We start from the raw sequence: 22531 nt of genomic DNA, 5'->3' as shown, positions 1-22531 counted from the left end.
GAGGGCAGCAGTGCCACAACTCCCCATGGGCACTGCCCAGCACTGTCTGCCCCTGCTGGGTGTGAGCGTGAGGGGCTGGAGGCTGTGAGGCATCACAGCCGCAGCGGGGCCTGGGCTGCAGCTGGGCAGGAACGCCCATTGCTGATGAAGCGGGACTGGGAGAGGGGGCCTGGCCCTGGCCTTGGGGTCTGCAGAGAAGGTAGAGGAAATGAGATGCGGCTGCTGGTGCAGTGCATTTAATATTGGGGTGGCCATGGGAGGGCAGCTGCAGACACGAGTGCAACTGCCTTCCCAGGCCAAAGGGCAGAGATCCTACCCCACCTAGGCTCACGCCCTACCATCCAGCTGGAAAGCTCTGGCGTCCTGGGACTTCAGAGTCACACATCCAGACTCTGGGGCAAGGCTGGCTTTAGCCAATTAGAGACCCTCCCTGTGGCCAGGCAGACAAACTCCGCCCATCTAGGGAGCTCGGAGTAGCGAGTTAGGGTTAAGAAAAGCATTCAGCGAGATAGGGCAGCCCTGTACCCACTGCCTCTGTCACTTTCGCAAGAATTTCTTGTTGAGGAGGAAGATGAGAAGGTTGACATTGACCTTGGCCTTGTTGAAGAGTTTCATGACAGCCACACCCTCGTACTGGAGCTGCAGGAGGTCCTAGGAGAAGGGGAAGGTGCAGGGAGACGAGTTTAAGGGTTCTGCACAGTGGCTCAGACAATCCAGAAAACATCTTGGAGACTTACATGGTCATCCAGTGGCACTGGCCACTGCAATGGGGCACTGCAACCCCACTTCACAGATGAGGAAACCAAAGCCATGGGATAGGTATAGTGACTTGACCAAATGTCAATTTAAGCACAGCCAGGGCCTAAAACGAGTTTTCTCATTCAAAAGGCAAAACAGCAGAGCAAGATTTAGATTTAAAACGACTGCTTTCCTCTCCACAGCTCTAGGGCATCATGCTTCAGAGCGTGGAGAGGATCAAATGAGATAATGTTTAAGTCCCTGACTTGCGATAGGGCTTCAAATATTAATCCTTCTGACACTGCCAGCCCACGCCATCTCCTGATGCTTGGCAGTGGGGTCTGTGTCGGGCCATGGGGACAGAGGGGCTTGGGCTGCGCAGACCCTCGCCCTTTTCTTCAGGAACAGATGATACTAATTGGGTAGGGAACAGAGCTGACGTCGCCTGCGGTCGACCAGTCATTAGAGTAGCACTGAAAGCCTGGCAGGTGACTTGAGGGCTCATGAGGATGTCCCCTCACCTGATAGTGAAGCTGAAACCGCTCCATGTCCACACCCAGGAACTTGGCAGTTACTTCAAACTTTCCTGCCTCATCTCCAGGAGTGATGTCAAAGATCACGTTTCTGAAGCTGCCAGGAAGAGGGTTCAGAACGGGGCCCGTGGCCTCTTCCCAGAGCCACAGCCCCACTCTTCCGCGCACTGCTCCTCATGCCGGGCAGTGCTCTGTGTCGCCCAGAGCCCAGACTTCCCCTCTGTCACTCCCAGGGCCCAGCTCTGTCTTCTCCCAAGTTTGCTTCTGCTCACCACCCCGTATCTCCTATCTGCCCAGTCCCAATCAAATGTCCTCTTCTCTGGGAATCTTTCCCAGTGTCCTCTGCCTGGGGGTGTCTAGAATTGTGCCAGACTACACCCATTGTCCTTAATTTTCTGTCTGGAGATGTCCTGTCTTCCCCATTATTCTAACAGCTCTTCCGAGGCAGAGACCACGCTTCACCTCCCCTCCTACCCAGCGCCCAGCCAAGAGTTCCACCCCCAGGTAATGGGACAGAAGGGACTGACATTCTGCCCTCTGAAGAAACATACTGAGAGGTGGGAAGATCTTCAATTTCCACCAAGACACCCTTCTCCAGGAGCTGGGCAGCAGTGTAATGAAGAGATAGCTGCTTCTTCCCTTTCCCAGAACTCCTGATTAAAAAAAGGCCCCGGAGGATTCATCCAATAAACTCTTCAACATCAAAGACAGGGTACATTTTTGTGGCTGGTAGGGAGGAAATTAGACCCTGAGGGAGACTTCTCACTGGTGGGAGACAAAGAAGGGCCCGCACCTGAGCCTAGGACTTCACAAGGGAGATTCAAAGGCCTGAGTTAGGAAAGGGCCATGCTGAGCTGGAGTGAGATTCCCCTACCAGCTGTCTTCTGAGGGTAGGGAGTGGGGCGAAGGTTGCCACGGGCAGGGTGAGAGGCCACGCATGGAGAAGATAGCACCTACCTGGAGCTGGGGGCCAGGTGGTCCAGGCAGGCCCGGATGTACTGGCTGTAGTAGTCACCCTGCTCCTCATAGAAGGTGGTCTTGGTGCTCAGGCCTTGGAGCGTGGCCTGGAGCTTCGCCAGCTCTGCTTTCCGCCGCAGCCGGTGCTTGCGCTGGTTACAGATGTCCTGGGGTTGGGGAACCAAGGGAGGGGAGTTGGTCATTCCTGGCGGGAGAACCTCGGGGCCTGACCCAGGCCCAAGAACAGCTCACTGTGAGGACCTTCAGGAAAAGCAGGAAGCAGGGGATTCCTGTTTGTGTTAGGAGTACAACCTCAAGGATGACATCCCAACCTTCAAAGGATGTCTTTAGGACCTTCCCCACTGAGGAGTAACTGTTTCAAGGCTCCTTAATTTTTAGTAAAAGCAAGTTAGTTGCATAAATACCTCCTCCCCTAATTTTAAGACCTTTCTTTCAAAAAGAACCATTGGGAGGTTTCCTGGCCTTCCCCTGGCTGGTGAAAATTTGGGGTGGGCACTTCCCAGGGAGAGGCCTGCTCCTGAGGTGTCAATACGATGCATACCTGTGCATGTACACACCTGTGCAGGCACACGTGTACACACAGAGGCACACAGATCCCAGGCTCAGGTCATTACCTTGGCCAGTTGGTCCACTAGCCCCTGGTAGCCATCACTGGCACTGACCAACCCCAGGCTCTCCAGTTGGCGCAGGTTCCGTAGGACACGCCTTTGCTTCTCTGCCAGTGGCAGGAGGGAGCCAGCTGTCAGTGAGCGGTGTCGTCGAAGCAGCTCTGAGTTTTGGGCCTCACAGGCCTGGCGCCGACACATCAGCCGCTTGTGTGCTGCTTCCTGCGGGGGCGGGGGGGCGGGGGGCGGGGGGCGGTGTGCAGAGATTCTGGCTTGAGGCCCTACCATTCTGCTCCCAAGCCAGGGCAGGCCCCAGGGGCACCAGACACAAAGGGAAACCTGGGCACTTCAGGGTATCGTCAGGACAGTGCCCCCAGAGCCCAGCTTCTGGGGGAAAGACAGGGGTAGCTCGTGAGGAATATCAAGGTGTAACACCACAGATAGAGAAAGGCCTCATGGCCACGGACGGGAGCAGAGGCCCATGGGAGACCCAAACAGAAGTGCAGCATAAAGGATTCTGGACAGACACTCGCTGTGACTTCCCAACATGTGAGCTCTGGGGGCATTTCCCTCCTTTCGTCTTGTGTGCTGGGACGTGCCTCCACTGGCCATCCTACCTGTTCTCTGGGAAGCCCCTGGCTTAGTTCTCACTCCAGCTGGCCCAATGCGCCCCTTGTTCTCTACCCACTTACCACTTTCTCCTGCCTCTAGGCCTTCAAGCACCCACCCTCTCTGCTTACACCAGGCCTTTGGTGCTCTTTAAGGTAGTTTGTCCAGACTGTCCCTTGGCGTCCCCCACAACACCCTACCTGGTATCCGGGCTGGTGTCCCTGGGGGGATCACTCTTGTTTTACTGGGGAGTGGGGAGGAAGGTGGAAGCCTAGGACCCTGCGGCCTGAGGCTCCCAACAGCTAGGGTTGCTCTTCTCTGCTTGTAGGTCTCCGGGGTCAAAGGCATAGGTCTTGACCCTCCAGAGCTCTCATTACTGGTGAGCAGAGATGTCTGCTGTGGCAGACTGTGGGCGGGGTCCAGGGCAAGGAATCAGCAGCGCTGGTGGGGTGAGGTGGAGATGAACAAGACAGTACCTGTGGGCTAGATGCCGGGAGGGACAGTATTTCCCTGAACGAGCCCCCAGGGTGGAACTGCATGATGTCGGCCAGCAACTGCTTGGTGCTGCAGGAAGAGGGGGTCGATGGGGAGAGGTGAGGGTCTGGACGTGGGACTCGCTAGAGAGCTGAGAGCAAGTGGACCCTGCCTAGCATCACGGCTGCCAGGGACACTAGGAAGGTGGTAGGTGATAGGGTGAGGGGGCGCGTATGTGTGGAGAGTGCAACCCAGGAAGGAGACCCCTGTGAAACAGAAAGAACTACCACATTCTGAACGTACTATGGTCTCTTACAGCTCTGTGTCCTCTGCCTATAGTGCCCTCCCACAAAGTGTCTTCCTTTGAGTCCTTCGGTGAAGCATGTACCTCCTCCTCTGCGAGGCCATCCCCAACCCAGGTGTCCTTTCTCAGCTCTCAATGCGCCAGACACCCACCTCCTGCTTGGTGGCTCTGGCTGTGTGTTCACCCCTAGCCCATCCTGCTGTTAAGACTTTCGATGGCAAGACAAAGCTGAACACACCCAGCTCATTTGCTTGCTGGGCGAATGAGTGGGGAGGGACTGCCTTGCTGGCAGGGAGCTCAAGGTAGTGACTTGGCTCCTCTTCTGCCTGGACGACCAGCCCAGCCCTCTGTGAGTCCTTCCTCACTTCTGCAGAACTGAGGAAACCAAGCTCCATGCCCGTCTCCTGACCATCGCTCGGCAACAACAGGGAATTAGAACATGAGCTCCACCACCAACTGGCTGTGGGACTCTGGGCCAGTCACTTAACCTCGAGTTGCTTTTCTCAACTGTGAAGCAGTTTGCCACTAAGATTAAATGATAGCATATAAAAAGCATTTGGTGAACACACAATACATACACATCTGTTGTGGCCAGTATCTTAACTATTCCTTTGCCTTCAGCTACAAGACAGATCAGAAGCTGAGGTTGCCAGGAGGCAAACGGCTGAGATGGCAACAAGGGAAGTGCCAGTTAAGCCTCAGGGAGAACTTTCTGAAGGACAAGAGAGCCCAGGAAGAAGGCGGTATGGCCACTTCAGTGCAGGCCATTTGACTGGCCTGAGAGGGAAAGCTCAGGTCGACAGGGGGCCGAGACCACTCTCACTCACCTCAGAAGTAGGCTGCGGGCACTGGTATCACCAGCGTCTGTCTCTAGCCCTTCAAACTTGTTGGTAAGTGTCAGGGACACTTCTAGTTTGCTCAGATCCATGCTCCCGTCTCCACCTACACTTCCCCCTGAGGTCGGGTGAGAAATGTGAGACAAGCACACACATCCACATGCAGAGATGGGGCAAGGCAGATACGCTGCTCCATGGACCCCTCTTCTAGGAAGCCTTCCCATGCTGCCCCGTGGCACCACCCAGTGTCCTTGCCCCTGAGCACCATGGAAGGGCTGTTCCCCAGAGTGTGCCTCCCCAGTGGCCTCAGCCTGGGTGCCCTGAGGGCAGGGGCGCTGCACCTCCCTGAGCCTGGAGCTCCTGGCTCTCTCCCATCTGTCAGCACCTCCGTCCTGCCCGTCCACCCCTGGAACATGCTTCCTCCCATTCCGTAGCTCCTGAAATCCTCCCTTGTTAGGGAAATCTTTTGAGATCCCCAACAGGCCTATATCCCTACCACATCTATCTCACGTGATTTAATTGGCCATTTATATGACGGTGCTGGGTCTCCGTGCTCTCTGACCACTCTCTCCATAACAGTGTGTGTCCATGTGTCCATCTCCCAACCAGAGGGAATACCCAGCTTCCTGGCATACATGCCAAACTGAGCAAAAACTCTAGAAAGGGCACGTGAGCATGCCCAGCTCACCTGCATGTCCATCCCTCCCTGCAGGCACCCTGCCAGCCTAGCTGGCCCCAGAACGCACCAATGAGGTCAGGGACAGTGGGCAGCTCCCCAAGGTCCTCCAGGAGCTCATGTAGAGGGTCATGGTGATCAGGAGCAATCCAGTCCTCGTGCTCCAGCAATAGCTGCAGCATGGAGGAAGCAAAGGAGATGAAGGGTCTGAGCCAGGCCTTCCTTCAAGGGTCAGCCCTCCACCCATGTAGACTTCCAGAGCCCTGCCCACCCCCCCAGCACCCCCCCCAGGTGGCAGCCCCTCACCCTGTGTGTATTGACCAGCTCCCCCATGGTGATGTACACCATGGGTTTAGACACAGCCACCATGTCAGAGTACTCATCCACTGCAAAATGCTCTTCAGGCTCTGGCACCTGGCAGGCCCGGCAGATGAACCTCCTATCTCCACAGGGAGAGTGTGTGAAAGAGTGAGGCAGATCAGCAACCCTCTCCCCGCACCCCGCCCTCCCCCAACGGCCATGTGCTGTTCCCACAGCCCTTCCTCTGGCCCCCTCCAGTGGCTGTTTAAGCCAACTATGACTCCCCAGGCTCAGCTCCCACTCCTGTCCTGCCCCACCTCTCTCCCAGTTCCCCTCAAACCACTCCCTTCAACAGTCCTCTTTTTATCTCCACTGGGGAGTCCTTTCAATAATCTCCCCTCCAGCCCACTAACTGTTCTCTTCACCCCATGCCTCTCTTCCTCCTGGATTCCAGAGAGAAGCAGGAAATAAAAGATGAGGAGAAAAGGAGGATAGGGAGGAACAGGGTGCTAGGACCCTAGACCTGAACTTGAGGTTTGTCTCCTCCAGATAGTCGTTCAAGACTCGCAGGTGCTGGTTCTCCCCAGAGAAGGTTTTGCCAGCTGCGGCATGCTGCAGGAGATGAGCCACAGCCCCCAGGGTGTGGCGCTGCGGGGTGGCCAGGGCACCACCAGCTGCCATGGCCACAATGTCAAAGGCGTCGGGGGCCACTATAGCTGGGTTCAGGAAGCGGTAGTACAGGAGGTTCCCTACCACCTGAGGGCAGAGAATACCATTCCAGAAGCTCTCTGGGGTCTGCCTTGACAACCCCAGCCCCAGCCCCAGCCCCAGCCGTCCAGCTCACTTGGCTAGAAAGGACCATCTCTATCTCTGGGCCACCGCTGCCATTTTACAGAAAACAAGACCTAGAGCAGGCTAGCAACTTGCTCAGGGTCACACAACAAACTTGAGCAAGAGGTGGCACTAGAAGCCAGATCTCCTGACAAGTCTATGGTTGTCCACTCTGTCAGTTCATGTTCCAGTTGCCTTTCATTTGCCACCTGAAGCCCTGCTGGTAAGCCAGGGTCAATTTACAGGGTGGAGAATATTTTCTTTCTTGTGTTTTTACGTTTTTATAGTACAGGACTGTCTTGTCCTTTTGTATCAGTCTGGGGGTCCACAGGCACCACTGGGCCAAAGGAAAGCACAAGAGGCTGGGGAGGAAAGGCAACACTTGCCTTATAGATTTCATTTTCCGTGGCATCAGGGAACTTCTCTGCCAGAGTCATCTTTAGGACCTTGGCCACATATCGCATCCCGTAGCTGGGGACAAAGCAATTGGGGTACTGTGTTTTTGCCCAATTCTACCGGAGTTCAAGTCATGAGCCCCTGCCAGCCTCTCCCTCCCCAGGCTCAGCCACACCAGAGCTGAGCATTCGCACTGGTCCTCTACAGCCAGCTCCCTGATGCTGCCTCCAGACATCTCTGGACCTTGCCTTTCTCACCTGCACTTGTGTCAATAACGCAAAACCACTCATCCACTGGACTTCCAGTTTCCCAGCTAGCCTGAGAGTCTCTTCTCTGGCCCCTATAGTTTCCCCTGGGGACTCCCCAGATCTCAGTATTCACCCGGCATTTCCCCACAGACACACTTTTAGCCTGTACCTTGGGTGTCTAACACTCCAAGCCAGAATCCTACCCCAGGACAACCCAGGAGACCCTGAGCTGGCCAACCTTTTTGGCTATCACAGAGCACCTGTGAGGGGCCTGGATGGGAAGAGGCAGGGCCCAAGGACAACAATGAACTGTTGTAGGAGCTTCAGTCTTGAGTCTACCACTAACCAGAATATCAGTTTAGGCTATTTTCTTCCCCTTTGGAAGTTGTTCCCTGGTCCAGAAGATGGGGATGACTGATCATTCTTGCCTTCTCTATTTCACAAGGTTTTTGTGAGGGTCAAGTGAAATTATGTCTGTAAAAGTAATGTATAATGGTAGAGAGCTATTCAAACATACCAGAGATTATTATTATTATTTTTATTATTCTTATCATGGATGTGCCACCTACAAATTTCTTCACATGTGTTTAAAAGCTATTTCTATCTCCTAGGGTACCAGAGACAGAAATTTATAGCTCATTGTATACTCTCCTTTATGGGCTCCAGGACAATCCTAACTGTAAGCTCTTAATCCAGTTCTCCAGGTTTGGGGAACAGTATAATCTCTGTGGGTTCCCCTCACCTGCATCTGCACCTTGCCCCCGCAGCAGTAAGCACCAGACAGGCTGGCTGGCTGAATGATGACCTAGGTGATGAGGCTCACCTCGTCAATGCTTTCGACCATTTTTTTGCAAAATACCCAAAACTTACTAAATTCTAAGGAAGGAGAGAACTATAAAGTGCTTACTGGTTTGAAGAACTTCTTACTTATTGACTTTGTGGACTGAATGGTCCTATTTTTTCCCCCCATTTGCTCTCAGATAATGAAATGTCCCCATAATCACTTGATGTTCCCATCTCTGGTTCCAGTGACGTCCTAATAGGCCACAGACAGAACTGCATGCTGTATTCCAGCTCAGGCTCTAGAAGAGTGTTCACGCACTGTCCACCCATTTCCTAGAAGCCCTCGAGCACCCCCAGCCACATTTCCTTTCCTGTCCTGCCCTACCCACTCAGGACTGCTCTGCTCTTCCCATCATGGCCTGGCCTAGGCTGGGGTGGGGCTGTTGCACATACGGAATTTGGTCCACAGATGAGATGATGGCTACAAGGAACTTATCAGTCATGGCAAGGAGGGTGCGAAGGGAGGTGTCCATTTGTTTCTGGACCTCAGGGTGGCTCAAGGCCTGCTCTGAGGTGACGTTGTAGGGGAGGTTGCTGTGGGCAGACAGAGACAAGGTATCAGCTGAGCCCCCTCCCATGGCTTCCTCTCCGTGAAGCCTTCCCCCTTAAACTCTTCATCTAACAATAGTATCTCATAGGTACTCATATGCTAAGGGCAGCGCAGCATGCTTAAGGGGATCAGGCCTGAATACGAGACAGGACTCAGAGAGGACTGGAGTCATGTGAGTGGAAAGGGAAGAAGAATTGGAGTACCCCCAGGAAGGTGGAAGAGTGCAGAAGGGAGTGAAGAACCCAGTCTGTGGAAAGGCTCCTAAAGGGAACAGAGGACACCAGGGCTACCCTGTATCTAGTCTTTGGCAGTGAGGGCAATAGGGAAAGCTGGGACAGGGCCTTGCGGTCCCCTCACCTACAAGCCTGTGTGCCACGGGGAGAAGCCGCCAGCACTGCCTGCTCTCCTCAGTGACTCCCTTTCCCTAGTACCTACGCACTTGAGTAATGCTTCCAATCTATAAAGCCAAACTATTTCTCTCACTATCTCATTTGCCTATTCATTTGTAAATCTGAATTTTTATCTATACCCCTATAAATGAGGAGTCCACATCCCAATGCCCAGCAAGTCTGACAAATCATTTGCAAGCACTGACGTAGCAATTAAATGAACTTGCATATTCATCTGTGCTGCTCATTCTATGTTAGGCACACCAGGTCCGGTGTCATTACATCAGTTCCACGTTAATTACCGGGTGGTCGGGGGCGGGGGGGCGGGGGAGGGGAGGTTTGAAAAGCTACCTTATTTCATCCTGTAGGGCTGGTGTCATGTTCTCATTAATCAGCATGCTCATTTATATGCCACCTTCAAAGCACACCCAAGCTTCCCCAGTGAGGCCTAAGACAGAGTTGATCAAAGAGAGCTCTCCCTCTCTTCTCTCAGCCCGTCTGCTCACCTGCGCTGTCCTGTCTGGGCCTCAGTCTGGTTGATCCAGCTCTTGTAGATGTGAACAGGGTCTGTGTGGATGCTCAGCATCTTGTCCTCCAGCACGTCCTGGATAACCTTGCCCAGGATCTCCATCAGGGCACTCTGTCCACGCCCATTACGGTAGAATCTCACCACTAGCCTTACCACAGTTGGGTTGCCTGTCACCATGTCCTGGGGCTGTTCCACCTTTGACCTGTGGTTCAAGAGGTCATTGAAGTTGGCCCCCTGCCTCTGTGTAAGACAAATAGTTGCTTTTCCTTTTTGAGATTTTGGCTCATGAAGCCTGCTTCAGTGTCCTTCCTCTTAAAAATGTCCTATTACCTTTATGTCATCCTTTGTGCTAATGTGTCAGCCCATGTCCTCCCACCATGCTGTCCTAGGACATTTCTTATAATCACTCCACTGGAGACGGAGGAAAGAGGTCTTCTGATTACATTTTTACCCTCAAACCTCAATAAATTGCTACCTTGTGAAGATACCAACAGTGGCATCTCTTAACCTGCTCTCTTTCCATTCCTTTGCCTCTGGAAAACCTACTTGATTTCCTCCTGGAGCGCTGTCTTGAACAGCTGGAGCAGGAGATAGGCCTCGCGACGGTTGGAAGCATAGTTGTACAGACTGAAAATCACTGACTCCATGAACTTGGTGGATTTGTTTTGTGGCATCAGAAAGATCAGCTTGGCCAGGTAGATGGGTTGAGTCTGCAAGCAACGGGGGAGATGAGGATGGCTGCTCATGCACCATGGGGACTAGTGATCAGATAAAGGGAGGTTTTCCTGATGGGAACTTGGGATGGAGGAAGCACTGTCACACTTTCTCAGGGATACTGGAAACATTTCAGACAAAATGGAGCAAACAGTCTCCTTTTCAGGGCGTAAGGCATGATTATGATTATGGAAAAAGACATCTCACATGGGGGCAAAAGCACAGACATGAAGGCTTCAAGGTCCCAGACCCTCAGGAGATGGTGGAGACATCCCCTTCCAAAGTCCTCTGCCCACCTGGAGCAGGTAAAAGAGGTGTTGGTAAGCTTCTAGTTTCTGCCGTTTCTCTTTGCTCAGCGACTTTAATCCCTTCTGCTTGTCCAGAACCATCATATCCGACAGCTGTTCCTTATTCTTCTTGGTCAGCTTCTTGCAGTGGGAGACTACCTCCTGCAGGGGTAGGGGAGCAGGTGATACAACCAGCCCAGGCCAGCCCGGAGCATAGAACATATGGTCTAAAATCAGTGCCTGGAAGAGCCAGGGCTTTCTGCTGTTCAAGGCATCCAAGGCATGAGCCAAGGGAGGTAAACAGTTCTAGGGTGAGGAGGGCCCCTCCTACTGCTCCGAAACTCCAACTGCCAGCCAGGCTCTCACAGGCTTAGTCCCCAAAGAGAACTGGGTTGCCAGGCTGAGGCATCATGCTACTGGATTTGCTATTACTTCTTCTTTTTCTTCTTCTAAAAAAATTTTTAGCAAGACTTTATTTGAACCAAAACTGACAACAATTACCAGGAAGCAAGATCTAAAATGCTTCCTTGTTAGTTCTTATTGTACTGTTGTACAAATTTAAGTGGAGATATCACTTCTATCCTGTCTCTGCATATTTGCATGGTAATTTAAAGTTTAAGGAACGCTCGCATCTATTTCTACATTTGGTTTAGTGAGGTGGGCCCTCTCATTATTCCCACTTTACTGATGAGGAAACAGACTTTGTGGTTAAATGATCAACCCATTGTACCATTACTAAGAATCAGCAGAGCCAGCCCTGGCCGGTGTGGCTCAGTGGATTGAGCACAAGCCTATGAACTAAAAGGTGGCTGGTTCGATTCTCAGTGTAGGGCACACGCCTGGGTTACAGGCCAGGTCCCCAGCAGGGGGTGTGCGAAATGCAACCACACATTGATGTTTCTTTCCCTCTCTTTTTCCTTCTCTCCCCCCTCTAAAAATAAATAGATAAAATATTAAAAAAAAAAAAATTCAGCAGAGCCAGATATTTCAATTTTATGTCCAGTGCTCTTTCTACTATATCATGTGTGCCCAACAAATTACTAGAAGAAATGAGGACCCCTACGTTAAGGAGCAGGTGATAAAAGCCAGGCATTTAAAAGTAGTGGATTAGCAACCAGAGAATGTCCAGTATCACCACTCCAGAAGCAGCTGTATTTGGGGGAAAGGGTGGGCTGGTGGGCCCCTTGCCTGCAGGGTGATCCGGTTCTTCACCAGTAGCCCAATCTTGATGTCCATGAGATTGAGGTCCTGCTCCAGCTGCTGGTTGGACCGGATCTTTCTGACCACCTCTTCCTGAAGCTTTAGCAGCTCTGCCTCAGCCAAGAAGTCCTGCTGGCTTTGATTCAAGAGGTGGACAAATCTGCATACCACGCTGAGAGGGGGATGGGACGCGTGGACTGGCAGGAAGGGAAGAGGCATCAGGGTTAGATATGCCCTCGGAGGCTTTGTCACCACCCCCCTACGCTTGTTATCCCACCCTGTCCCCATTCGGATTCAGGCCAGCAGGCCCCAAAGCCCCAGTCCTTTTCTAGCTGGTTCTGCTTATAGGTGGACAATGGGCAGCCTCGCAGCCAGTCCTGTTCCTGAGCTCCTTATCTGATAACCAGATGTGACACAAGAGCTGTTCTTCCCCTGCCTGTGGATTCGTCCCCAACCTGGGCCTATCCCAGTGACCTCCACACCAAAGTCAGAGCCCTGGCTCCCTTGGATGATCCCCCTGGGCCCTCCTATTCTGATTTCCTACTCACTCTTGCTGAGCCAACTTGCTTTCATCCTTCACCCCAAGTTCACTTCTACTTATCAGCTTCCACGCAGTCCTACCTGCCCCTCACACAACCCCCGTCAGGAGTGTCTGCACAGGGAGAAGCAGGGATGCCCAGCTGGTTTCATAATACAGGGAGGTCAGAGCTGGGTGGGGTTTCTCCTGGAATCACTTTTGGAATGGGTACTTGAGCAAAGAGAAGCCTCTGGGCTAAGCTACATGGAATAACAACAAAATTACATATAATATTCACTATGGGACAGAAACTGCTTTACATACTTAACCCTGTGAGGTCAGTATACTAAAACCAATTGATGAGGTCACTGAGGCAAAGAGAGTAAGCAACTTGACTTGTTTACACAGCTGGTAACAAATGAGAGATTTGAACGATGAATAAAATGAGGCCCTGTCCAGTAAGAGAACTAGATAAAGAAACCACAATTCATGACAGTGTGGTATTTTCAGAGGTGTGAATGTCAGGACATTTGGGGAAACAAAAACAGGCCACCACTATTGGGGAGTGAAGGAAGGCTTCCAGGTATCTCAACCTGACGTCTGAAAAGGAGGTGAGAGCAACTGAACACGGCTGTCTTAGGAGATGCCAGAAGCACATCATGCCCGCGGCACAGTGCGGGGGGTGCAGGTGGCGAAGGGCAAAGCCAGGGGTCAGGGAGGCCAGAGGTGCAGGCAGGACTTCTAGGCTGAGGCAGAGCTGCTAAAGCTTCAGGAAGAGGTGATCAGAAAGATCCAGTCCAACCAGCAGCTGGACCTCAGAGAGCCTTGGAAACTAGGCTCTCTTGGAAGAATGGTTAGGAAACTAGACTTCATACCTAGGGCAATGGGATTCAATGACAGGATTTAAGCAGGAGAGTGACCAGATAGCATAGACAGATTTTATGAATTAGTCTGGTTACTGCATGGAGGGTGAATCTTGAATGAGTGAAGAATGGTAGAACTGAAGACAATTGAAGGCATTTTGAAATACAGTACATTAACTCATTTAATCCTCTAAACCACCCTACAAGATAGGTACTGTCCTCATCTCCACTTTATAAATGAGAAAACCAAGTCAAGAAAGAAGTCAAGTAACTTGCCTAGGGCCACATGGCTGGTAAGTGGCAGTGCTGAATAGAGCTTGGGATAATCAAAGTGGGAGACAGAACTGAGAAAAGAAAGTTCTTCAGCCCTGACTGGTATGTCTCAGTGGGTTGGGCATTGTCCTGCAAACCAAAAGATTGCCAGTTGATTCCCGGTCAAGGCACATGCCTGGGTTGTGGCCAGGTCCCTGGCTGGAGGCCTGTGAGAGGCAGCTGATTGATGTTTCTCTCCCCCTCTCTCCCTCTCTTATCCTCTCTCTAAAAATAAATAAATACAATCTTAAAAAAAAAAAAAAAAAGAAAATTATTTCAGGAAAACTATAAACTAAAGAAAGGAAAAAGAAGATAAAGGATGGCTAGGGCAGTGTTATTAGCCCACAGAAAGAGAAAAAAATAGAAAGGGCCAAGCTGGGAAAAATAAGGAGGGAAAGCAGCTGGCTGCCTGGAAGCAGACGGCGGAGTGTCCGCGGACAGAGGGAATAGGAGGAGACCCCGAAGGTAGGACAAGGTGAAACAAGGGATTAAAGAGGTGAAGATGACTCCTGAACAACTTGGCGCCCAGGAGCATAACCTCGGGCACAGAAGGAAAAGGGCCAACTTTCTCAGGAATCCAAGAGCCAGTGGAGCACCTGGAGAAGGATCACTAGCCCACCTCACAACAAGGAGGACTTCCAAGGCTGGGCTTCTGGACTTTGGATAGGAGCCAAGGGGAGCCTAGAAGGAAGGACCTCTTTAAATGCATGCCCCACCCTGACCAGTGTGGCTCAGTTGGTTGGGTGTCGTCCTGCAAAGTGAAGCATTGCCAGTTTGATTCCTGGTCAGGGCACGTGCCTGGGTTGAGGGTTTGGCCCCTGCTTGATGTTTCTCCCTCAAATCAATGTTTCCTTCGCTCTCTCTCTAAATAAATCAAAATAAACATGTGCTCCACTGCTGGGGGCTATGAGGCAGGAACATGGAGCTCCTTTGAGCTCCCCAGTATTGCAGGAAGAGCTTCACGAGCCTCACCTGGATCCCTGTGTGCTGGACCAGAGATTGGGAGGGAGAAGAGTCATAGGCAGGGGGAGAGGGCAAAGTGGGAGAAGGTTAGAACTCTAAGGAGAGGAGAAAAATCCTTTATTTGTGGCTTTAGTGGTAGCAACAGAAGATAATCAAAGCCCGACATATAATGAAACTGGTTAGAAGAGCTGTCACTGTGACCATGCCTTTTTTATTGGGGCAGGCAGGGTGGCTTTTGTTACCATCCCTGCTCAACATTCTTGCACGGACAACTTGTACCTCCCGCTTAACTAGTGTGCAGTCCCAGGAGGGATATCTAGACCTGCCTGACTCTGGGCGATCACTATCTCTTCCATCAAACTGTGGGATCCCCAAAGGCAGGGGCACATCCCCTCACCACTCAAGGTTTGCTGTCAATGAGAAAAAAGGGCCACATAACTTCTCCAAGGCCGCAATTTGTAAGTTGTGGGGTGGTGTGACTTTCTCCCTTGCTGACAGTTGAAAACCATCAGACTTGCTGAGCAGACACTCACAGACAGAGGCAGGAAACCAGGCAGGTTACTCACAATGCAAAGAAAGACCAGGCAGCTTACCTAACATCCTGTAGTCATCCCGGGCTTTCCTGGCTCGGACAAATGCCTGGATCTTAATAACAGAGTTAACCTGTCATGAACACAGATGGAAAAAAGGTCACTGGCTGCCCTTGTCCTGGTTTCATGGGTAAAGGTCAAGTGTAGAGACAGGGGGAGCAGGATGACCCTCACATTCTTCTGGAAGTAGCCGAGACGCCGCTGGTATTGCCTCCGAGCCGCCCACGTCCGGGCCCAAGCCTGAATCTGAAAAAGAAGGGCAACTTGCCCTCAGATCCAGGACAATTCAGCCCCCTTCAAAGATGACGAGACGGTGAGAGGGCTAAAAATCGTTCTCAGGGGATCTCTGGAGAGAAAGGAACCTGCCCAAATCATGATAGCTACCTTGGTTACGGCATCTATGTTTGCTTTTAAATACTGCAACCGTTCCAAGTAAATCTTGCGCTGTCTGTAGCCCCGCCAATGAGCCTGCACATCAGGAGAGGAAAAGAAGTGACCCTGACTGGACGTTTGTGGAAAAGCCTTGTCCTGGGCTCTCCAGGGAAGGGTGGGATCAGGCAAGCAGACGGGGGAGGGGGAAATGACCCTGTTGTTGAAGAACTTCTAGTTTCATGGGGGAGACCAAATCCTTGCACATAGCTGATCGTGCCTTCTGCCACACTCCCCGGTACCAGCTCGCATGCACCCACTAGACAGTCAAGCACGCACACCCATGCTAACCAACACCACCTCCTCACAGAAACTCAACGGTAAGATATGAGCTTAAAATAAATTAATAAAGCATACCCCAACTCACCAACTTCACCAAACTATGCACCATATCACCCCAAAATACACTCACCCACCCTTTTAGAGTCCACCCGCACAACACCACATACTCTGTCCTCTCTCACATGTGCAGTCTGGGAAGACATACAGTGGCATGGATTGGAAGTGTGCACAGGCACACGGCTGTGTGCTCACCATCTCTACCAATGGGCAGCAGGTCGCTAAAGCTCTAATAACTCACGCTTCTTTTTGCAACTATACCATACAGCTCCCCACCCCAGCTCTAAGTAAATCATCCCTTCAAGGTCCCCAGTGATTCAGCTGTCAGTCTGATGGCCTCTCCCCCTCACTGGTCTCCTATGAAGAGTTCAAGTAACCATCTGCTCCATAAACCACACCCTCTTTGATCTCTAAGACACAGATCTCATGGTCTCCTTCCTAGGGGCCTTTTCCCTTTCACCCCAAGCTTACGTGAGATTAATTTTCCTAAAGAACCATTTGGACTGTCTCTCAGCTCCAAAGTTCCCAACCATCTGACCCACACTCCCATCTAACTTCCCTACCTTCTTAAGGATTCTAGCCATATCAAACATTTCACTTTCTTCTAAATATGCTTATGATTTTCTGCCCCTGAATCTTTGTTTATATGCCCACTCTTGCCTCCCAGCCTTATTTACTGTCTGAAATCCTTCCTGTCTTTTAGGACCCATGTCAAATATCCCCTGGGCACTGCAGCCCTGGAGAGCCCTCTACTGTTGACAATGTCAGTTTGGTGGGTTATGTGCATCCCCTTTAAGCCAATTGTCCTCCCAGCCCCTCTTAAAGCCAACTCTCTTGGCCAGGCTTTCCCTAGTCTGAGGATTATACTGTCCCTCTGTTGAGACAGGATGTAAGAGATGGCTTGGCTCCACGACAGCAGCTGTCTGTTCCTCTTAGAGCATAGAGGCTAGAGGGCCCCATTTTCATGTCTTTCCTCAGCATTCCTTCCTCTCCTATTCCAGGTACTGCCTCATGTGCCTTCTGGATGGCTGCTGGAGTAAAAGGCAGAGGTCTCTCTGCTCTTGCTCCCCTTCAGCTCACATGGCTTCTCCGTAAAAAAGAGGGCCCCCAATCTGGATTGTTGAAATTCAGGACTCTGACTGAGGTCCTGGCCAAGGCCAGAGCTTTCAGGAGAGATTAGAGTCCCAGCACACCCCAGAGGGCTCACTTCTGACTCTCCCTTCGCCACACGTGAAGGGCAGATGGCCTGAGGTTCTGTGCCACCTCTGCCTTTGCACCTAGGCTAGACCCTGCACAGCACCAGTACTGGTAGCAAATGACTCTGTCCCCCTCCCACTGTTGGTGTGGCTTTTTGGCTCCTTGGAATTGGCATAAAATCCCAGTCTGGGCTATAGGAGGAATCCCTATCCTTTAGGTCACTGAATGTTTTTACTAATACTCTGTATTGAGTTCTGGGACTGAGGCCCTGAAATTTAATGACCCTTAGTGGCTACCATTGATGGCGTGCCTACTACATAGTGCTAAATGTAACTGTCCTACTCGACCCTCAGATGAGGCAAGCACCACTACTATGAATGAGGAAACTGAGTGCTGAAGAGGGCTTAGGTTAGGGTGCCCATGGTCATAAGACCTGGAAATAGTAGGACCAAGGAAGCAAACTCCAGCCTCTGACTCCAAAGCCTGAGCCCTCATTACCACCCACATGGCCTAGATCATACTCCATAACTGAGGGCCATGGAGTCTCAGCCTGTACATCTGTCTCCCTGGGATGCTCTGGGGTTGTCTTTGTGTCTCTATTATCACAGTGTTTAACATCAGCTGTATTCCAGTTCCTGTGAGGGGAGAGATGTGATCAGTCGGCTGTGTCTCACATCCATCGCTGTGCCTCTATATAGTGCCAAGTGGCAGCCATTGTCAGCACTGGGCATTCAAAGATATTTATTAAATAAAGTGACTTTACACCGCTAACATCTCCATGAGGCCCTCCAGGTCGCACCTACCTGGGCAGGTCTCTGTTTGTTCACCTCTATCATTCCTGGCTTGTAAAGTGCTTTGACCTGAGGCCTATCTTTCTAGTTGGCCTTGTGTTCCATTTGTGGGTCAGTCTTAGAAGCCACGCTAGACCAGCCCCAGGTTGCAAGAATAAAACTGGAAAGGGCTGGTTAAAGAGAAAGGGTAGAAGTTCTTTCCCTAAGAGATGTTCCACTCCTTTTGCATTTAACCACTACCCTTTCTTCATTCTTATTCTAGTAGGAAGTTCTCCTCGTGTCTAAACCCTGATATCTTAGTAAATCTTATTCCACTCTCCCCCTGGGGAAACTAACAAGCAGCTCTCCTACCCTCTGGATAGGGATGGTGGTAACAGTAATTAGCATTTATGCCATGTTCTTGCCTATCTGCCAGGTACTATTTAAAGGCACGTAGGTATTATCTCACTGAATCCTCACAACAACTCTATAAGGTGGGTGCTATAATTTTCAGATTCCTATTTTTCAGATAAAGAAACAGAGAAAATAAGTAACTTATTATAAGTGATAGAGCTGGGGTGACAGACTTCTGGCCAAGATGGAGGTGTAGGTAGACACACTTTGCCTCCTCACACAACCAAAAGAAGAACAACAACAAATTTAAAAACAAAAAATAACCAGAACTGCCAGAAAACTGAACTCAATGGAGGTCCAACAACCAAGAAGCTAAAGAAGAAATATTCATCCAGATACATAGGAAGGGGCAGAGACAGGCAGCCAGGGCGGAGAGGACATGGCAAGGTAGCAGCTGGTGGACCAGGCGGTTCCAAGTTTGCATATGGATAAACTGCGAGGAACAACTGGGGAACAAGACAGACCTTGCAACCCAGGGTGCCAGTGCGGGGAAAGAAAGCTTCAAAACCTCTGACTGTAAAACCTGTGGGGGCTGCAGTGGTGGGAGAAACTCCCAGCCTCACAGAAGAGTCTGTTGGAGAGACCCACAGAGTCCTATAATGTACACAAACCTACCCACCTGGGAATCAGCACCAGAAGGGCCCAATTTGCTTGTGGGTAGTGGGAGAATTGACTGAAAACCAGCCAACAGCCCAGCAAGCAGCACTGTTCCCTCTCGGATCCCTCCCCAACGTACAATCACAACTCCTTGACCTGGTTTGCCCCGCCCCGGCAAATACCTAAGGCTCCACCCCTTCCAATAACAGGCACGCTAAGGCAAAGAAATATGGCCCAAATGAGAGAACAAATCAAAGCTCCAAAAATCCAAAAATAGTACTAAGCAATAAACAGATAGCTAACCTGTCAGATGCACAGTTCAAAACACTGGTAATCTGGATGCTCACTGAATTGGTTGAGTATGGTCACAAAATAGAGGGAAAGGTGAAGGCTATGCATGTGAAATAAAGAAAAATATACAGGGAACCAACAGTAAAAGGAAGGAAACTGGGACTCACATAAACGATTTGGAGCAGAAGGAAGAAATGAACATTCAACCAGAACAGAATGAAGAAACAATTTAAAAAAAAGAGAAGAGGCTTAGGAACCTTTGGGACAATATTAAATGTTCCAACATCCGAATCATAGGGGTGCCAGAAGAAGAGGAAAAGCAAGAAATTGAAAACTTACTTGAAAAAATAATGAAGGAGAACCTCCCCAATCTGGCAAAGGAAATAGACTTTTAGGAGATCGACGAAGCTTAGAGAGTCCCAAAGAAGTTGGACCCAAGGAAACACACAGCAAGGCACATCATAATTACATTACCCAAGATTAAAGATAAGGAGAGAATCTTAAAAGCAGCAAGAGGAAAGGAGAAAGTTACCTACAAAGGAGTTCCATAAGGCTATCGGTTGATTTCGCAAAAGAAACCTTGCAGGCAAGAAGGGGCTGGAAAGAAACATTCAAAGTGATGGAAGGCAGGACCTATATCCAAGATTACTCTATCCAGCAAAGCTATCATTTAGAATGAAAGGGCAGGTAAAGTGCTTCCCAGATGAGGTCAAGTTCAAGGAGTTCATCATCACCAAGCCCCTATTATATAAAAGGCTAAAAGGACTTATCTGAGAAAAAGAAGATCAAAAACTATGAACAGTAAAATGACAACAAACTTACAACTATCAACAACTGAACCTAAAAAAAAACAAAAGTGAAAACAAACTAAGCAAACAATAGAACATGAACATAATCACAGAAATGGAGATCAGAGGGGAGAGGGAGGGGGAAGAATGGGGAACAAAAGGTACAGGGAATAAGAAGCATAAATAGTAGGTACAAAATAGACAGGGGAAGATTAAGAATAGTATAGGAAATGGAGAAGCCAAAGAATTTATACTTATGATCCACATACATGAACTAAGGGGGTGGGGAATGCTGGAGGGAGAGTGGGGTGCAGGGCAGAGGGGGATAGAGGGGAGAAAAAAATGGGATAACTGTAATAGCATAATCAGTAAAATATATTTTTTTAAAAAGTGATAGAGCTGGGATGCAAACCCAAGTAGTCTGGGACCCAGAATCTATGCTCTTAACCAGTTTGTTCAGAGGTCAAAGGATCATACCAAACCCACTCAACAAAAAGGAAGTAGTGAGGGAACCATGAAGCTCGGGTAAGTCCAGGCCCTGAAGACTGAGAAAGCCAGAGCCTGCCACCTGGATCTTGATGACTGCTGGGAGCCAGGTCCTCAGAAAGTGCGAATGCTCAGCAAACTTCTGCCGAACCAGGAAGCCACGGAGACGGGCCTGGAGCTGGACGACAAAGCCAACGTTGGCCCTCCAGAGCTGTTGGCGGTCATGGGCAGCAGTGACCATGGTGACGGCTGACTGTGGAGGCAGGAAAAAGAGCCTGTGGTGCCTTGGTGCGTGGGAGCCTCTTACACGGGATCCCTCATTCATGGTCCCCTCCCTCGTGGGACCCTGCCAACCTGGATCTCCTCCCGAGTCAGATGGGAGGTGTTGAAGTGGCAACCAAGGGGTCGCTCCCAGGTACCCTGGAAGGTCTGTAGGTGGAAGTAGTAGACGGTGCCATCCTTCATGTCATGTTGAACCCAGAAAGCTGTGACCCCTAAGCAGAAGCCAAGTATGCATAGAACGGTCAGTGGAGGCAAGAAGTGGCTGGGGCAGGCAGAGAATTGGGGGTCAGGCTAGGGCCATTACCTGGGTGCTTCTTCTTTGCCATGGCATCTTCCAGGACCCGCTGATAGCCATCGGCACAGTCGGGAACCACCCCTCGGAGGGCCACAGAGGGGTTCCTCAATACCCGCTCTGTCTGGGCTGCTTTGCCCTCCCTGATGGCCTGATTGATGGCGGCCACACCAAGAGCCACTGGCAGGGGCATCAGAAAGGAGTGGTGAATCCTTCCCTGAGCCACTCCCATGCGCCCTGTCCTGTCTACAAGTGAGAGATTCAGAGGACACAAAAACACCCCGTATGATGGAGAGGACAGGGAATATCCCAGGATGGACGTAGACACATGAAAAGAAGCAGTACGCAGCTGTGTTTGGAAGAAAAGATGGCAGTTGAGAAAGGCTTCCGGGAGGGAGGTAGCATGGGGCTGGGCTGGGTAAAAGGAAAGTCAGCTTGTACAGAAGGTCAAAGCCCGGATATGGGCACAGAACCTCAGGACAGTTTCTTAGGGGGAGAATAAAGTCCAAGAAGTAGAGGTGGTTGATGCAGCACTTGCCTTCCAGTCACTCACAGACAGACAGATGGACATAGGGACTCAAGACACTGAGAACTAATATGTTTGTGCCTATCTGTACTGATCCTGCCTCCTTTTCCTCAAACCAACCCCTCTTCTCTACACTCAAGACTAAATGTTCTCTAGGCAGAACTGATTGTTAGAACCTAGACAAGCTACCAATAGCAAATGGTATGAATTTTTGGCCCCCACCTGATTTCACATGCTCACATTGTGCGGCAAAGTGCCCACACAGAAGGAGGTAGTGGGTAGACAATGCCCTCTCAACTCCTGAGGTTGTCCTGCCCAGTAACTGCTGAGAAATCCATCCTGTGGTCTAAGCAGCAAGCTTCCTGTTCTGATACTGGCCCATTTCCCCACAAAGGCTAATGGGAGACGGAGTCTATCTGATTATCTGGACTCCTACTGAGCCTACAGTTCCTTCCTCCTCCTCCCCCGGTGCCCCCTTCCCAGCCCATTTACTTCTCTGAGCTGTGTCTGTGTCCTGGTTGGCTCTAACCACTTCCTGGCGGATCTCTTCCAGCCACAGCACAGCTCCAGGATCTTTTGTCCTCTGGAAAATTGAGAGAGATAGGAAAAGAGAAGAGCCCAGGATGGTCTCCCTGGTCCCCAGGTTCGGCCTCCGAGGAGAACCCAACTGTGGGCTGCCATAGGGAGCCACAGGGGCAGCAGTCCCCACGCCTTTCTTCCCGCCCTCCTGAGGCATGGCCTTGCGGCTCTCTGGGACTGCTGCCCTCAGAAGGCTCTTTTCTACCTGTTTCCGCGTTGGCCCAACATCAGCTCAGCTTGGCCACAGCACCCACAG

The 22531-nt window shown here is 50.9% G+C and overlaps 1 protein-coding gene across 1 annotated transcript in view; it reads right to left on the bottom strand.

Annotated features, from left to right (window-relative positions):
- Positions 1-518: 518 nt before the first annotated feature.
- Positions 519-22531, bottom strand: part of IQGAP3 (IQ motif containing GTPase activating protein 3) — a 40921-nt gene continuing 18908 nt past the window's right edge. The window contains exons 15-37 of the mRNA XM_054563312.1: positions 22189-22279; positions 21183-21350; positions 20951-21090; positions 20679-20849; positions 15670-15753; positions 15460-15531; positions 15289-15358; positions 12029-12237; positions 10850-11002; positions 10386-10549; positions 9817-10041; positions 8765-8905; positions 7271-7355; positions 6577-6809; positions 6060-6192; positions 5824-5926; positions 5069-5195; positions 3940-4027; positions 2864-3076; positions 2229-2395; positions 1823-1924; positions 1260-1368; positions 519-651 (exon numbers count right to left, since the gene is read on the bottom strand). Coding sequence (XP_054419287.1) covers positions 538-651; positions 1260-1368; positions 1823-1924; positions 2229-2395; positions 2864-3076; positions 3940-4027; positions 5069-5195; positions 5824-5926; positions 6060-6192; positions 6577-6809; positions 7271-7355; positions 8765-8905; positions 9817-10041; positions 10386-10549; positions 10850-11002; positions 12029-12237; positions 15289-15358; positions 15460-15531; positions 15670-15753; positions 20679-20849; positions 20951-21090; positions 21183-21350; positions 22189-22279 — 3162 coding nt within the window. The 3' untranslated portion in view covers positions 519-537. The remainder of the gene's footprint in view (positions 652-1259; positions 1369-1822; positions 1925-2228; positions 2396-2863; positions 3077-3939; positions 4028-5068; positions 5196-5823; positions 5927-6059; positions 6193-6576; positions 6810-7270; positions 7356-8764; positions 8906-9816; positions 10042-10385; positions 10550-10849; positions 11003-12028; positions 12238-15288; positions 15359-15459; positions 15532-15669; positions 15754-20678; positions 20850-20950; positions 21091-21182; positions 21351-22188; positions 22280-22531) is intronic.

This window comes from Pteronotus mesoamericanus, unplaced genomic scaffold, assembly GCF_021234165.1.
Source record: "Pteronotus mesoamericanus isolate MK-2021 breed Mesoamerican mustached bat unplaced genomic scaffold, CSHL_Meso_final scaffold_705, whole genome shotgun sequence".
In the NCBI taxonomy this organism is placed as follows: Eukaryota; Metazoa; Chordata; class Mammalia; order Chiroptera; family Mormoopidae; genus Pteronotus; species Pteronotus mesoamericanus.
This window is presented reverse-complemented; position numbering and strand designations above follow the sequence as displayed.